Raw genomic sequence first — 17,519 nt, forward strand, 5'->3', positions numbered from 1 at the left:
GGGGTTTCAGTCTGTTTCGTGGATTTTTCTAGGCTGCAGCACAGAAAATAAAAGCCTCTAATATCATCATGTTTAAACAAAAAGCTGCTTTAGAACAAAAAATACTTGGGTTTATGGTTTTTCCTGATTATTGAAAAACTGGGATTTTTTTTTCCYTAATAGTCATCTATCTATGTATCTGTAGATATTTAGAAATTTGTTTAGTATGAAGACTATCTTTTAGTCACATCAGTGTTTATATGTTGGCAGGGATTAAAGTCCATTTTCATTTACAACTCCTTGTGTTTCTTTMTATCAACATTTCTCAAAAAGTGAAAACTTTCCCTTTACAATTTTGTGCCACAATGACTGCCTAGTCATAGACACAAGCTGTTACAAATATGTTTCCTAAACATATCCTTGCAAGCATAAAAGCAAAATCACACATGTATTCTGGAAAGAAAAGCCTGTTTTTTTCCCTTCACTTTAGCTGTCTTTTCAGTCACTTAACAGACCACATCTCAGGGCATCTGAGTTTAAATCACTATAAAATTCCTTTTTTATTAAGTTGTWTTAAAGACTCGAGGGAGGCATTGAGTTGGTAAGAATAGCAGTTTTGAAAAATCACAGCAGAAATGCAGGAGTTTTAAGTAATGGCTACTATACAGGAAACTTCAAAAAAAAATCTTCCATCAATTATTGGAGCCCAATTCTAATTTCATTACCATAACAAGAACTTTTCCCTTTGAATTCTGGACAAAAAGATCAGGCTCAGACTATGTTTCTTACCTGTTCATTTTAACTACCARCCACAAGCCTGGAGAGAAACAGAGGAACAAAGCAAGAGAGAAAGGGAGGAAGAGTCTGTCTCTTCTATCACATTAGACAGATTACTACAGCTGAACCTGGGACAGATCCAGAAGACAAAGCACTGCACAGCCAAGTACCACACCATCTGATTTTCATCTTCCTGGGCTGCATAATAGAATCCAGAGTTTAGGGTATTTACACAGTGCATGGAGGACATTTTTTGCATTTGCTGCACCCACAAAGTCATCATGTGGTACATAGAGCAGACTAATATAAGCAGGCCCTCACTGAAGAACACTGCATTCTAGTCCCTGCTCTTACAACTATTTCCGTACTTCTCCAGAACTGAATATTACTGCATTTTCTGTAAAATTTTACAATAATTCTTCCTTTTCACCAATGTGGCATAACTGCAAGTCATAAATGCTGGCAGTGAAAAGYGAGTATTTTCTTGGGCAAGTAGAATTAAAGAGGTGAGAACGCTTCCTATGTTCTACAATGTCTTCTGCCTGCTGACTAAAGCATCATCCAAAGGAGGGGGTGGAATCTTTCAGACAGACAAGGGAATTGAACCTGGACCTCATCCATATTTCTGCCTCTACTAAGCACTGAGCTACAGTCTGAAGGGAAACATTTTTCCACTGTGGGGTTAGCATTTTSAGAGCTCACCTACTGGACTGAACTCTCCAGAGGGACATACAAAAGAATACCTCATTTCTGGACACCTACTGAGTTAATGACAAGGCTGCTCAGTCTTATTAGSACATAAGTACCTTTGAGAGCATGAATGAGCATGGCTGGAGTACATAATGCAACTCATAATAAAAAATGCCTGTGCTTCCACTCAACCTCATGAACCTTCAGGGTTTCATGGCAGATGTGTAAACATTTTTWGGACTACAATTTTGACCCAGGGCATCTAAATTCAACCTGACTTGAGCAGCAGTTGTTTATGTCCTTTTCTGGGCCTTATCCCAGATTGGAATCCACAGCTCAGAAATAAGCATAATATCTGCATAATGCTGATTTTCAGAAAGATTTATAAATATTAAGTAATTAATCTTTATATTGCCCCGGGCAAATATTTCTATTTTACATACACAAAAAATTGTGATAAATTGCCATAGGCTACAACAGAGCCAGTAACAGAATGARAATGGAGGAATTCCTGGCTCTCAGACTAGAATTTAATTCATGGCTCTCAGAAGAAGTCTTATTCTTCAGAAGGAAGAGTTGTGATTTTGACACATTTTAATTAAAAAATTACTTTTTCTTTTAAAGTGGTTTATGCTGTAGATTGAAGATTTTTCAAAGTATACACAAAACTTTGCAGTGCTACTTTTCAGTTCAGGTAGATTATTAGCAACACTGATGGGTAAAGAACTGAGAAAACATGACCAAAACTTACCTTCAGTAAAACTCAGTTTTTGTCTGATGTTAGAAAGGAATGACTGAGAAAATTATATTTAGTGTTGTGCCAGACTGATGCATTGGTTAGACAATCATTCAAATTGAAAAAAAAGGCTTATTAGATCACTTAATCACTTTCACTGGCAGCACTGTCTGCACAACACTGACATTGAARTATTTCAGGAATCTTTAACATTTTACGCTCCCGCTATGTTTTTTAAGATGGAAAATCTGGAAGAAAAAATAGGAGGATTTTTTCTGCCTTGGTTGCTAGAGGAATTCTACAATTCTTAGTGCCTGCAAGAATTGTTGCTGGTGTGAAAGGACTGCCAGCTACCAAGTCTGAGTACACATTCTGGGTTTGAACAGTTCAAACAGACCATTCCCTAAGTTCTCTTGCACAGCTTCTCAACCTACCTTCTACATACACAACTTAAGGGTATGTTGGCCATTATAAAGTTGCAATTGCTGGAAAATTCTAATGTAGGAAACCATTTTAGGCTAAAGTATAAAACATGTCAGTATTATTAAAATGACRAACAGCAAACTTTAGCAACCAGGTGTCAAATATTCCCATCATACCAATTTTCAGAATTTTATGTATAGATAAACGTGTTGTTTTACAGTAATCAAATATATCAGTTTAAATCCACAAATCTTAGTTGAATATTGTTTGATACATGTTTACATTCACAATAGGCAAAAAGACCAAACTATCAGTAATGCATTATAGAATGCATTTAATTTCTTTTTGTGTAAAGGTGTTACATATATTGCCCATGGGATATATACAGGATGTCTTAGCACAGAGACCACACATTCCAACAAAAATTTCCAGCTATAGAAGTTCTAATGTTAGATATTGAATACATTGAATATGGTCATGGCTGTGATACTCCTTTAGGAAAATCTCATTTCAAGTATGCCAGCTAAGGATAGTTGCATGATAGGCAAATTTGGCTATTCAACCAACCACACGCCTTTATTTACAAAMCCCTATATTTTGTAYTTCTCTGCCATCTCCAAGTRATGAGAATACTATGGAAGTTATGTTTACATCACACTTGAGAATTTTGAAACTTCAGTTTCTTAAATACCAGGGCTTCAATTTTAGGCCGAGAGCACATCCTAGTGGGTACTCACACTATTCCATGGCATTCASACTATGCCTCACTCACAGCTGCATAAATACTCTTCTGTTATCCCACAGTGCATGCATTTTTCTTCTTTCCCTATATGGATCAACAAAGAGAGAAGTTAGGAATTTGGAAATATGTGCCAATTAATAAAACTGAGATAATTCAGGAACACAGAAGATTTTACAACTGGATCCATACATATCTGAAGCAAAACCATGCTTCTGAATATGCATAATTTTAACCAATTTTAGGYAGAACATACAATGAACAGTAGTGTAGTTTGTTTTTTTGTTTTCAGTTGCCAATAGGAAAAAACAACTTCAGTTTCATCTGGGCTGCTTTACCTGGGAAATATGAGCAAAGGGYTATGCATGTTACTAAGTACTTTGTCAATCAATAAAACTATATATTTACTCATTAAAAATGTATCTATTACATCATTTTAATGAGCRGATTTGCCAGTCAAGCATGCAGCACAATCAGAGAGCTGTCTGTCGAAGCAGACAAAAATCAAGACAAAATGGAAATTAAATGCTGTTTAACTTTGTCACATTTCATKATCACCCTATTTAGAGATTTTTAAATTACTTCATACATGAAGGGTTGTGAAATATGGGATAGCCATACGGAAAATCTTCAAGATATTTTCTCCCAGGTAAGTACACCATTTTGAATAGCTGCAAAACCTTTCAGTGTATTTCTCTCTGCTATTGTCATATTCATAATTTATATATTTTCCATAGGACAGAGGAGGTAATGTGTTTCTTAAAGGACCAAGCCCCTGAATGGAATGCTGTATCCCTAACAGGCTCCATAAACTGAATTTTTGGTGAAAGGAGGACAGGGGAGATATGTATSAGGAGCATCTAAGAATTCAGGAATTGTCTAGTTTGGAAAAATAGAGGCTGAAGGGTGACCCCCTTATTGTCTAAAGCTTCCTGGGAAGGAGAAGTAGGGATTTACTYGTCCTGGTATCCAGTGATAGGACAGCTGGGAATGGTTCAAAGCTGCATCAGGGCAAGTTTAGACTGGACATCAGGAAGCATTTGTTTATTGAGAGATCAGTGAAATATTGGAACAGTATTTCTGGTGGGTTGATTGATGCCCYAGGCCTGCTAATGTTTCAGAGATGTTTGGACAAGGCCTTTAATAACATACTTTAACTTCTGGTCAGCCCTGAAGTTGTCAGGGAGATGATTGTTGTAGGTCCCTTCCAACTAAAATAATCCTCTATTCTATTCTATTCTATTCTATTCTATTCTATTCTATTCTATTCTATTCTATTCTATTCTATTCTATTCTATTCTACTCTATTCTATTCTATTCTATATCCTATCCTATTCTATCATTTGCCTGCTGAACATCTGTAATAATCAGAAGGAAGCATGCTTTTGCAGCAGAACCCGACCCCGTGAAGGAAGAAACCTATTGACCCTTCTTTACATATGGGTTCACATATTTCTTTCCTCTTCTTGAATGAGTTTCAGTTGTTCCCGGGCATTTTTATTGYCCGATATTTTTTTGGTATTTTGTTCATGGTTAAAGTGTTTAAAAGAACATGACAGAAACACATCTTCTGCTGCTAACATGTGGTTTTCCAAAGGCTCAAAAATCACAACTCAGTTAGAAGGATCCCCATTTTGAAGTTCATGGTCTTCTGCTGCCTCACTCATGTTCAATATGTTACTGCAAGAGCTAACGTCTTAATTTGGCTGAGAGGAAAMCCTGCACAGAAATAGTCCCTGCGCCCCACCTACAGGCGAATCCATCATTCCCGGTAATGCTGAGGAACATGTGCAGGTCTCTCATACTCTCCTGCGAAGGGGAGCAAAAGAGAGAGGCTCCAGCAGTCTCAACTTTGTTAGCAACCCCAGCTGGGTACATATACTGCTTTTTAAAGCTGTAGCTGCAAGGTAAGAGACAGCAGAGGGGCTTTTTATCAGTTCCCAAACAATTTCTAATTAAGTACYGACAGTGACTGTAACAGCAGGTACAACCCAAGGAACAACACTGCCTAGTTCTCTACTGGGCCAGGTTATTTTCTGGAATAATTTCATGCCAGAGTTCAGGAATCTTTGCTGCAAACAGACATTRTTACATTCCTTAATATATACATCTTGAGGCATCATACATAAAATAAGTGAACAAATCTTTTTGCCAAACAAAGATAGMTGTCAACACCCTTCCCTGCAAGAGGAGCTCATGTTTTAAGATGCTGAACTGCCCAGTGACAGGAGGCAGCTAACAAGCCCCCAGCTAATTAACGTGCACAAATCCAAGTGACCAAGAAAACAAAGAAGCTCTATCTAAAATTACCACCCAAATGACTGCTTACAGATGCTTTTAAATCCAAAACCCAGTCATTCGCTTCCATGATCACCYGCAAAAGAAACAAGGAAGTWATCAGAATGTAGTGGCAGCATTTCYGTGACAAAGAWYGATTTCTTAGAASTGATGGCAGACCTCTGACAGAGAATTAATGATGAAAAGGAAAAAAKAAATTAAACTGAGTTTTTAACTCTCATTAAGTTTTAATAAAATGAAATAAAAATGCACTGAAAAGGTTGGTGGTGTGAGCAAGCACCAGAGTGGACTGTGAACTAATGAGGTATATACTGTTGGATGTGATACCAAAAAGCTGAATGTAAGACCACCATAARTGAGGGGAAATCTGTGATTTTTCACTGTATGAGAATTTGAATTTAATCTTTACTGTCCACCTCACAGGGAAATGATGATCAGGCAAGAGGGACAGCCCAGTTATCACCATGCAACTGCACTTGCATAACAAAAAGTAAGAACAAAAAATTATGAAATCTATGAAACAAATGGCATATAAATTAAAATATAATYCATTAATAATAAATACCACATGGTTTTCCAACCACAATTATAAAATACTCTATTTTCTTTGCCATTTTAATTTAGTAAATYATTTATAGGGTTCCATATGCTAAGGAATAATGCCAGTTTATTATGTTTCAACATAACTCTTTTAAATAAATTTGAAATTCATGAGAGCAGAATGTACATAATGATTGACATCAGCAATAACTCACATCAGGCTTTCCAGTAGCAGAGAATGCTACTGGAGTAGCATTGAACAATATGTATGTTTTAAGGTTAAAATTTTACTTCTTGTTAGGGAAGCAATGTGATCATATGTGTGTGCAATTCACACACAGCTGTTATGGTACCACCAGCATGAAAGAGGGGCTTCTCTATCCATAGAGATATTCTACTAAATTCTGTCTGATCAGACAGGAATACCTTTATGAACACCAGCATTACTACTCTGTTACTAAGATGTTATCTCCAAGTTCTGGGGAGTAGCTTTGTTACTCTTTCCTCTAGTATTAGAAGGCTTAATAGTGAAGATGGAACTTTGCCGGTTTGGTTTTACCAATATTTCACAAGTAGCTTTTTGCTGAAAACAAAGAAGATTATGTGTGTTCTGGTGACGGAATTAGCGCCACATAGTGCTGTTAGTTCACTGACAAACAACCCAACACTTGGGACACTGACCCCTTCCCTTCCATGCCAATTACAACCTTTTCTCAAAAATAGGAATCCTTTTCCTTAGTACCTCTTCATTCATGGGGTTTTATCCAGCTAACGTTTTAGTGATGCCTCAAAGTAAAAAGTCTGCATTTCCCTCCTTCCRTGAATTTGGAGCTGTAGTTCCTTGGACATTTGGCAGTGTCATCACCTGCGGTCTTAATTTAGTTCCTCACACCACAGGGCCTCTGCTTTGCCAGTGATTACTACGGGCTTAGCCGGCAATTTAGCAACTTTCACACAGCAACTCCAGAACACAAAATTAAATGTTCAACAAAGAGTTGAAGTGCAACAMCTATTTTGCATTACTTTACATTACTGGTGTGCCCGCTTGGAATCTTCAGATCTCAACTACGTCGCAACCCACTCCCGGCACTGTGAGGGGCGGCTCTCCAGCAGATTGCTCACCCCGGRCTGCTCCCGGGGGAGGCGTTTGAGGGCAGGGGCTTTGCTCAGCAGTGAACTTAGAGCAGTTGTCTCTGCTTTAGCCGGCATTCCTGCCATTCCCGCCTATTCCCGGTCGCSAATTCCCTCAGCTCCCGCCGCTTGGGGAACGCTTCCCCGCGCGGCACAGACCACTGCCGGGAGCGGGGGGGTGCGGCTGGAACACACCAACCCTCCCAGAGCGGGGGGGGGTCCCGGCTCCCCTGAGCGGCTCCGGTGGGCGGGGCATCGGGGATGGACAGGGCGGAGAGCCAATCAGCGAGGGCGGGGGGCGGGGCGGGGCGGCCGGAAGCGGCCGGGCGGAAGCGCCGCGGGGGCGTGAACGGGGCAGGGCAGGGCAGGGCAGGGCTGGGAGCGCCGGGGCGGGACCGGGCCGAGCCGGGTTACGGAGCCCAGCCGGGATACGGAGCCGGGGCGGCGGTCCCGCCGGTGATGCGCGCCCCGCGGGGGCTGCCGGCCCGCTGAGGTCGGTGCGAGGAGCGCCGGCGGCGGCGCCGCGGCCATGCCGTGCACCTGCGGGAACTGGCGGCGATGGATCCGGCCGCTCGTGGTGCTGCTKTACATCGTGGGGCTGCTGGTGGTGGTGCCGCTCTGCGTGTGGGAGCTGCAGAAGCTGGAGGTGAGGGATGCGACCCGGGGCGCTCCGCCGGGGCCGCTGGCAGCGGGCTCGGCCCCGGGCAGGGATCTGGCGGGGAAATGTGTCACCTCATGAACCTATAAGTGTCTAAAGGCGGGGGTGCCAAGGGGATGTGTCCACGCTCTGCTCAGTGGTGRCAAGCAACAGGACAAGAGGCAAGGGCAGAAACTGATGCCCAGGAAGTTCCACCTGAACATGAGGAAGAACTTCTCTATTGTGCAGTGACCGCGCACAGATTGAACAGATTGACCAGACAGGATGTGGAGTCTCCCCCGCTGGAGATATTCAAGGACCATCTGGACACAATCCTGTGCTGTTTGCTCTGGGAATGACTCTGCTTGAGCAGCGAGGTTGGACCAGATGACCCACTGTGGTCCCTTCCAGCCTGACGTATTCCATGAGAGGAGAGGCTGGAGAAGTGCCATGGTGCTTCTGCACACATTTGTCCTGCTGCTAAAGCCCCAGTGAAGTGCACTGGAACAGGGCAGTGTGTCTTTACCTTTCTATTTCCGTTATAGTTGGTGCTTGAACAGTTGGTACAATTCCGAAGAAACCTGAGTCAGTAAAGAGTCTCAGAGCGGGTCAAGTTGGAAGGAACTGCAGTGGATTATCTGGTCCAACTGTACTGCTCCAGCAGGGCCATCCCAGAACACATGGCACAGGATTGCATCCAGGTTCTTGAATGTCTTAGGCTCCACACCTTCTCTAGACAATGTGTTCCAGTGCTTGGTCACTGCACAGTAAAGAAGTTCTTCCTTAATGTTCAGGTGCATCGTCCTGTGCATCAGTTTCTGCCATTGCCTCTTGTCCTGTTGCTCAGTGCCACCAGGAAGAGCTTGCCTCTTCCCTAAGTTCATCCCAGAACTTCGGTTTTGAAACTTAGTAGTAATGCTGGTGTTGATAAAGGTATTCCTGTCTGATCAGACAGAATTTAGTAGAATATCTCTATGGATAGAGAAGCCCCTCTTTCATGCTGGTGGTACCGTTACAGCTGTGTGTGAATTACACACACATATGATCACATTGCTTCTCTAACAAGAAGTAAMATTTTAACCTTAAAATATGCATATTGCTCAATGTGATAGAGGTTTTTGCCCCTGAGGTAAGCTTTTTGAGGGTATAATTTTCAGGACCTAATGACAGTAAGATCTGTCCTGAATGTGTTTAAAATTTTCAGGTTTGAAATCCTATTCTGATGCATAATGCATATTCATCATAATGCGTGTTGATATCATATCAAACTATATACCATTAAGTCTGATACTTGTGGAGAAACTAATCAGAAGCAAAACTGGAAAGCAACAGAAGACATGGGATGTTGATGTAAAGTAGGGGATTAGCGAAGAGATTCTCATCAAAAGAAACTGAAGAGTCTGATARAGTTTCTCAGTTTTTGTATTTAGGAATATTAGTTGATTTTCAGAGAGCTTTGGTTTAAAWTTTCAGCCCTGTGTTTTAGCAGACGTTGCGGTTTTATGTACATATGTGCATATCTATTTCAGTTTGTTAAATGMAATTCATTGATTACTATTTGGAACTTGATTTTAAAGCGAAAAGGTCTTTAAATCCATAGGCTTTCAGGAGCTTTATAATGCAGCACAGAATTGAGACAAGTTCCAGACCTAGAGCAAGGAATCCTTTGGGAGTTTCACTAAATTAAATAGTGGGCATTACTCTGTTTTTATATAATGTTTTGTGTACTTGAAATACTTTAAAGTATTAAGACTGAAACTTTGATCTTGCAAGGTTGGAATTCATACCAAGGCATGGTTTATCGCTGGGATATTTCTACTAATGACTATACCAATATCTCTCTGGGGGATACTACAACACTTAGTCCATTATACTCAACCTGAATTACAGAAACCAATAATAAGGTAATATTTCACATTTTACCTATGTACAAATGTTGGATTTAATTCAGACTAAAAATGCTTCTAGTAATATAAAATGTTCTTTTGTTAATTTAACAGGATTCTGTGGATGGTGCCGATTTACAGTTTAGACAGTGTAAGTGTTCTCTTACTGTTAACAGCTCAATCAAGTTCTGTTTGCTGTGGGAGTGAGGGRAAACAGTGTCACAGAAACTGTGCTGTGGTAGTCCTAGAAACTTCTGGGCAGTCCTGTTTATGCAGTGTGTCAGAAGCAYAGTTCTAGTCATATTACATTCTTCTTGTGGAGATTTGGGGTTGTTTTGCTAAYCTTTCTTAACCGTGTCCTTGAGTATCTTTGTGACAGATGTGGAAGCAGGTATGACCAGAACTTGCTTTTGGTCCTTCCATCTTAATAGCAGAAGTGGAARCCAGACTGATCCAAGAACTGACACAAAATTCAGTGCTGTACCTTTCTTACTCAAGTTAGGCTTACAACTAAAACTCTTTCCCAAGATATGCTTAGTGATGAAATTATTCCTCTTTGCTTCAGGGGGYGAAGGATAGTATTCTTTGTATAGTGCAACAACAGTGTGATACTCAGGAACTGAGAGTTTTGACAGCTGATCCATAACCACAGTTTCACTAAAAAAAATCCCTTTTTGGTCTGAAATTCTGCTTTAGAGAGTTGTCTRCCCCAAGTGCAGTGTGAAGTTCTGTGTGTGTTTTTACAGAACGTTAYGTTGTAGCTGTAGCAATGCTCTCAGTAGCCCAGTGCTCCCAGCCCWGTTTGATCAGTGCTTGCTGAGCCAGTGTTGTCGTTGGGATCCCTTTTGTCTTTCTTGCACGTAACATTTTGTGTACCTCTCTTCTTGCAGTGGATAGCTTTGAAATACCCCAAGATTGCAATTTATGTGGATACATGTCGAGAATGCTATGAAGCTTATGTCATCTATAACTTTATGGTTTTTCTTTCAAATTACTTAACCAACCGGTACCCAAACCTCGTGTTAATAATAGAGGCGAAAGATCAGCAGAGGCATCTGCCCCCTCTSTGCTGCTGTCCGTCGTGGGCTATGGGAGAGTGAGTATATGATGACATCTTGGAGCTTTAGGCTGTATAGGCTGTTACATTCTGTTTTCATATTTAGCATAGTTTATGGTTTGTACATGTTTGATCAGATATGAACCTCTGCAGAAAGCAGCTGTGGACATGTTATCATCGAGCTGTAAAACATCCTGTGAATTGGACTTAGTATTAACATGCATAGATTGATTCAGGGGGTGCTGAAGGAAACTTTTTTAAAATTTTGAAAAAGTCCCCTGGAATTTGCTTCTTTTGCTATCATAAAATATTTGCCAAAAACCTCATGTGGAATTGGGAGTAGACCAGGTAGCCTGTTATTTTTAATCAGGTGAATGATGAAAGGACTTATGCACCAAAACTACTTATTTCTGAATGCTGAAATTGATAAAATCTCTGTCTTAGGAGATTTTGATAAGGCTGTTTGGGGTAAGGGGAAGGGAAGGTGGGCTTCAGTGATTACAGCTTCTTTATACAGTTTGCCATAGTGGGCAGAGGGCTTTGGTGATTTTAACAGTGATTAAACCAATCCTCATTTTAAAGTCTCTTGCACGTAAATTCTTAGTTTTTCTTAAACATCTTCAAATATAGCAAAAATTGCATTCTCTTTGTTAAGCCCAGCCAGACACTTTTCACGGCTAAGATAAGTGAATCATTGTGTATTTCCTGTAATGTGTCTGTAAAAGTCCAGCTCTTKTATGCATTTTGTGTACACTGTATACTGTAAATCTGAAGGCCTGGATGCAGAAGTTCAAATTACCATAAAAGAAAAAGACCTAGTGAGTCTACTCAGAATAGGAATCTTCTATTAGCAAATTGTATTTAAATCATTATACAATGAGTTTTGTGTTTCTCTTACAGAGTTTTATTATTTAGATGTAAACTGGGTGTTTTGCAGTACACTGTTGTCAGACCATTTACTACCATTATTGCTTTGTAAGTACACTGATAAATAATTAATACTGAACTTCAGGATRTAATTCTGAGTTACACTGGAAAGAATTTTCATGCCCTTTGTATTGAATCAAGGCAGTTTGAAAGCAGACTTGTGTTACGTGCTAAATGGATCCCAACAATTTGAGTCAGCCTATGATTTCTTTATGAATTCTCTRTAGCAAATGACTATTTGCAGAATTGAAATAATGAATACTTAATGCCAGCTTCTGAAATCATTGGGAGCGAATGTAAAGTACTTTTAGGGAGGGAAACGCATCTTTATGATCTCTTAATTTTTAGTTTCTCTTTTCCTCCTTATTTTCATTGAYTTCAACAATTGAGTATTTTTAAAGACAGATTTCATTTAACTTTTAAGCTTTTTTTTAAGCTTTGCATGTGACAARCTTGACTGTGTGCCTTCATACACATAATATAGCTTGTGGTTTAAAGGAACAGTAGGCAGTTAGGCATGCTGATGCTGAAAGCCTAATTTCATGAGCTTTGCATTGATGGTCATTACTGTTAATTCTGTGGGGCTGTGGAAAAAGTTGCTACTCACAATGAGTATTCATATAAATATATATATATSCTATTGAAAACTGGTTGTTGTGCAGACCTCGAGTGCCCATATTTAAGTACCAAAAGAGGTTTTGAATTCTAGGAGTTGATTGATGTGATGAAGATGTAGCATTTAAGGGAAGTGATCTGTTGCTATATTGTGATCAACTCTAAAAATTCTTCCAGAATTTGTGAACTAGTGGGAGTGTATGATGAAGGAAACTTCAGCTTCAACAATGCATGGACTTACCTGGTTATACTYAACAACATGTCACAGCTGGTGAGTATCAGGAGTACATCTTTCTGCTCTTTAAATGCATCATATTAATATTATGTGAATCTTGCATGTGAACTGTTGGCAGTGATGGTGTTAATGTCTGGTCATTCTTACAGGTAGAATATTATCTGTTGTGTGTCAAAATTGCTGTCTGTTAAATGTTATGAAAAACACTGTAAAACCAGATAATCTAAAACTTGTATTATTTTTACTATGAAACTCTGTAAAGAAGCACCTTTCTATCCCAATTTATTTGATGGGTGAGGTATGGCCCAGGCATTAGAGCTGCAGACTTGCCCCTGTCYAGAAGAGATGAACTGCACTTGCCTCCATAGCTTCCTCCCAGCACACATACAAAGAATCAATGTTAAAAMTTCTGTGTTAAAAAGCTGCTACTAAGATTCACAGGAAAAAAAATGAAAATGGTGTGTGCTGTGCTGAGATTCTGGCCTGCCCTATACCTTTTCTTGTTGGGTCAGCTGTCAGACAATGTCAGGGTAYGATGTCAGCCCCTAAAATTGAAAGGTTCACTTTGGAGGTCACAGATTAATTTTACTTCTTTTGGCAAGAGCAACAGGAGTCAGAACAGCATGACAACTGGGATCATTTGGAAATTCTGTCCTTCTCTTACTGCCATCCCTGTATTTGATGGGTGGCTGTCACAGAGGAAGCTGTAATTGCTTTCTGCTGTGACAACAGTCCCAGCAGCAGCATGAACTTCTGTGTCCTGGTTGAAATGATTGGAATTTCAAGAATAAAAAAAAATGCTTTAAAAAAGAAAGGCAAATATTCCATAAATCCGAAGTCTTTTTTATTTTAAATAGATAACTTTTTAAGTTTGTATCATACTGTGATGCATATTTTAACTCTAGSAATGTAGTTAAAACAACCTCCTCACAAAATAAACAAGGCTTTGAAAGCTTTCATTCATTTTCTTTTCCTTGTCAGTTTGCCATGTATTGTCTGGTGCTGTTTTATAAAGTACTGCGTGAGGAACTGAACCCTATCCAGCCTGTTGGCAAGTTCCTTTGCGTGAAGATGGTAGTTTTTGTTTCTTTCTGGTAAGTGAATTATTTGCTYGTTACTTCTTGCTGTCAGGGTGGATTGTAAAAGAGCTAAAAAGGCTGGATTATTTTACTGAGGTTAGAGGCCTTAAAAAATCTGCCCATAATGTTAGTGAGCTGCAGTGAGGGGAAGAGGGTACTAATATGTTGTAGAGAGCAGTCTTGTTCACTTATGATTATTTTTCAGACTTGCTGTTTTGTAAGGTCATTCTCAAGAATAAAGCTTTAGATCCTTCACTTGCAGTTATTTCAAAACTTTTTTTAAAGTAAAATAATTACTTTTTCGAAACAAAATTTCTGCAATTTAACTAAAAATTGGTATTTAAGCATTGTTCACACTTAGCCGCTAATGAGTGAGTGTATTTGACTATCAGAGCATTACTCTGTGAGCTGCAGCAAGATCCTGAAAGAGAAGCAACTTGTTCTAATGACTGACTGGAACAACAAACTCTCCTCTGGTTGTTCCTTTGTTGGTTCTGYTGGCCTTTAGGGTCATGGATGAATGACATCTCTTGTTAAGTTTCTTTCCTCCTCTTAAAAGCTAAGTATATAAACAGAAAGGTATTTTGTAAGATTCTTCCTATGTGTATGTAAGACCAGAYTTGCTTGCAGAGTTTTGGCACTACTGTTACAATACTAATAGTGCAACTACTAAATTATCTTTTTAGGCAGGCTGTGCTCATTGCATTGCTGGTGAAAGTTGGTGTTATTTCTGAGAAACACACCTGGGAATGGAAGAGTGTGGAAGCTGTGGCTACAGGTTTGCAGGTAGGAGCAGATGGTTATTTCTGGAGAAGAATGGTTATATGTAAGATGACATAGCTGATCTCAAGCAAATATTATCATACTCATGGTATTTAACACAGACTTGATTAGTACGGATTTATTGTAAGTTGGGCTAAGTTTCAGGCAGTCACCCTATGTGAGTTTTACACTCAACACTTCTACATCCACGTATTAGGAGGAAGGGAGGTGACCTGGTTAAATACGTCTGGATAGCCTTACATTTCTTYTTGCAGGTATTCATTGTAGAGCTGCTGCTTGTTAAATATCCATTTAAAGCAAGTCCTGTATGTATGGCTCTCTGAAGGCTGCCAAGAATATCCTGGTGGAAAAGTTGCCAGTGTCAGTGTCTCAGGGTAATTGCAGCCTCTCARTTGTAGAAGAAACCCAGAGCTGTTTTTCTCCAATTACGAATGATTAAGTCTTTGTCTCTGTCATTGCAGGATTTTATCATTTGTGTGGAGATGTTTCTGGCTGCTATTGCACATCACTACAGTTTTTCCTATAAACCTTATGTTCAAGAAGCTGAAGAAGGCTCATGCTTTGACTCCTTCCTTGCAATGTGGGATATTTCTGATCTAAGGGCAGATATATCTGAACAGGTTCGAAATGTTGGTAAGTAACAGACAAGATTTGTACAATCTCTCAACAGCATGTGTGTTTCCAGCTTCAGGTCACACTATTGCCCACCTTTATAGTATCCAGAGAACACTCTATTCCCAAATTAGTGGCAGCTGCATCCCTAGAGGATTTCATGGTTTATATGGCACTTTGCTCTGTCCACTACTCCTGGCTGATTTAGAGTCTAGTTTTTAATTTTTCTTTTTAAAAGCTTTGGGTGTGTAAACAGAGRAATGTACTTTGTTTTTCTCTTAAATGGAAAGACATCCTTTTATTTATTAAAACTAACAATGCCTATTTAAAACCAATACAAAACCAAGGCTCATCTTCTAATTTAACATGACTGTTTTAGAGTTCATGTGTTCAAAGACTGGTGTAGTGTTGGAAGGATTAAAACATATTTCCATTTGGCATAATTTTAGGAAGGACAGTTTTGGGCCAGCCAAGAAAAATGTTTTTTGCTGAGGATCATGAACAAAATGAGCATACAAGTTTACTGTCTTCATCTACTCAAGACCCAATTTCTGATGCTTCTTCAATGCCRTCTTCACCCATGGGTCACTATCAGGGGTTTGGACACACTGTGACMCCCCTCACAACRCCGACGACAGTCCCYGCAGTCGATGGGATTTTTAAYCCTTCTRCTAGTCAGGATGCTGAGGAATCACCAGAACTAGAGAACAACTTATCAGAGAAAACTTTGGATAAAAGTTAAACTCACCTTTTCTTTGAATGTGTCAAGGAGTTATTACATGATTGCCACACGTGTCCTGTTAACRTTTACTATTAAGGATGAAAGTTGAAAAGCTTGGGAAAGCTGCTGTGTGGACAGGAAGAGGATATGATATGGCTGTAACTGGCATCTGAATTCAGAATCTGTAGTGGATGTGAGCATCTGTGAGTACCCCATGGATATGAAACACGCACACTGTAAAGGTTTCTGCATAAATTTAAGCATCATCTCCTTAAACTGCTAAACGCTTCCACATCATATCAAAATTACACTGAATTTCATTAGTGCAAAAGAAGCATTTGAAAAAGTCCTCTGCTCGTATAAAAATGAAGTGCAACTATAACTAGCAGTGGGAAAGCTTAATTTCAAGAATGTAATTTAAGGAAGGCAGTAGCAAAAACTTTGTGTTGATTTTGCTTGTCTTAATGACAGTTAACTTCCATACCCTGTGCTGAATGGAGTGTGGGTGAAAYGGTAACTTCTGTACAGATGCCACCTTCTTCCCATTCCTATGTAGCTAAATCAAGTCCCTTCATGAAGACGGTTACTGCAGAGCATCAGTAAAGAACCTCTACAAAGAAAACATTCCCTACAGGCTGTGCTAYCAAATTCCATGCTCAGATCAGATGGTTGGTGTATCTGTTGTCCTTGAAGCTCATAGTTTGTAAGTCTTTTATATTCAGAAGAGACAGCCAGGATGGTGAGTTTTGGATTATTTCTTTAACTTGACTATTCTTTTCCCTATCCTTCTACAATAAGAATAATAAAAATACATGGAGGGGGAGGGAATGAAGGATATCAAAAGGAAGTAGAAAACAAAACTGATTTCTTTATTTTGGGCTGCAATAAGTTCTTTAACACTTAAGTTTTTTTTAAGCTGTTAAAGCAGGGTATCTTGTGTCTGTAGTAATTTGTATTCTTAAATTTGTGTCTGTGTGTGATTGTGTTATGCTTCTAGTATAGCCTGGATTGAAATGCAATAGCTGGTTTTTTTCCCCCAGAGGAGACCTTTGCTGAGGTGAAACTATGTAGCTACTCTAATACTGGAGTTACTAGGCCTAGATTTCAGCCCAAGAAGCAGTACACTTGTATCAAAATGTTATTTTCCAAAAACTGACCGTGTCAGAGGGGTATTGTTTTTATCCCATTATCAGTTTTTTACTATTATTGCATGTTTGCAATCTGACAAAAAACAACCAAACCAGTAGAGCACTGCTTTTTAAATTACAAGATCTTAGTTTCTTTTTCAGCATTGTTAGCATTTCCAGGATAAACGTTTAACTTCTGGCTGTCAGTAGATTCATCTTAAGTGCTTTTTTTGCAGTACTAGTGTGATGTAAATATTGCGCCTTACTCACTAGGCTGCATATTTTATAGCTGAGTATGTACTTCCTGTATCTGAAGTTAGTGAGAAAGTGAAAATCATGATTTTCAATTTGCCAACTCATTGCCTTTGTTGTAAATAAGCAATTAAAGATTTTATTTAAACTGTTCACCTTCTATCACTTTGATTTACTGCTACAGTAACTTAAGAGTGTGAATGACACGTGACTACAATTGTCCTCATGTAAGAAGAGGATTTTAAGTAGAACTGCTATAAGAGTTTGTGCTTTCA

The 17,519-nt window shown here is 39.4% G+C and overlaps 1 protein-coding gene across 1 annotated transcript; it reads left to right on the forward strand.

Moving 5' to 3' along the window:
- The first annotated feature begins 7,682 nt into the window (after positions 1 to 7,682).
- Positions 7,683 to 17,397, forward strand: TMEM184C (transmembrane protein 184C). The gene is made up of 10 exons (XM_057369176.1): positions 7,683 to 7,959; positions 9,724 to 9,854; positions 9,951 to 9,987; positions 10,727 to 10,932; positions 11,794 to 11,868; positions 12,613 to 12,706; positions 13,652 to 13,764; positions 14,436 to 14,535; positions 14,994 to 15,165; positions 15,594 to 17,397. The coding sequence occupies exons 1-10, from the start codon at positions 7,843 to 7,845 to the stop codon at positions 15,884 to 15,886; spliced, it is 1,338 nt and encodes a 445-aa protein (XP_057225159.1). The 5' UTR covers positions 7,683 to 7,842; the 3' UTR covers positions 15,887 to 17,397.
- Positions 17,398 to 17,519: the final 122 nt, after the last annotated feature.

The sequence above is a fragment of the Malurus melanocephalus genome, unplaced genomic scaffold (genome assembly GCF_030028575.1).
Source record: "Malurus melanocephalus ecotype Western Australia unplaced genomic scaffold, MMel_1.1 scaffold_105, whole genome shotgun sequence".
NCBI lineage: Eukaryota > Metazoa > Chordata > Aves > Passeriformes > Maluridae > Malurus > Malurus melanocephalus.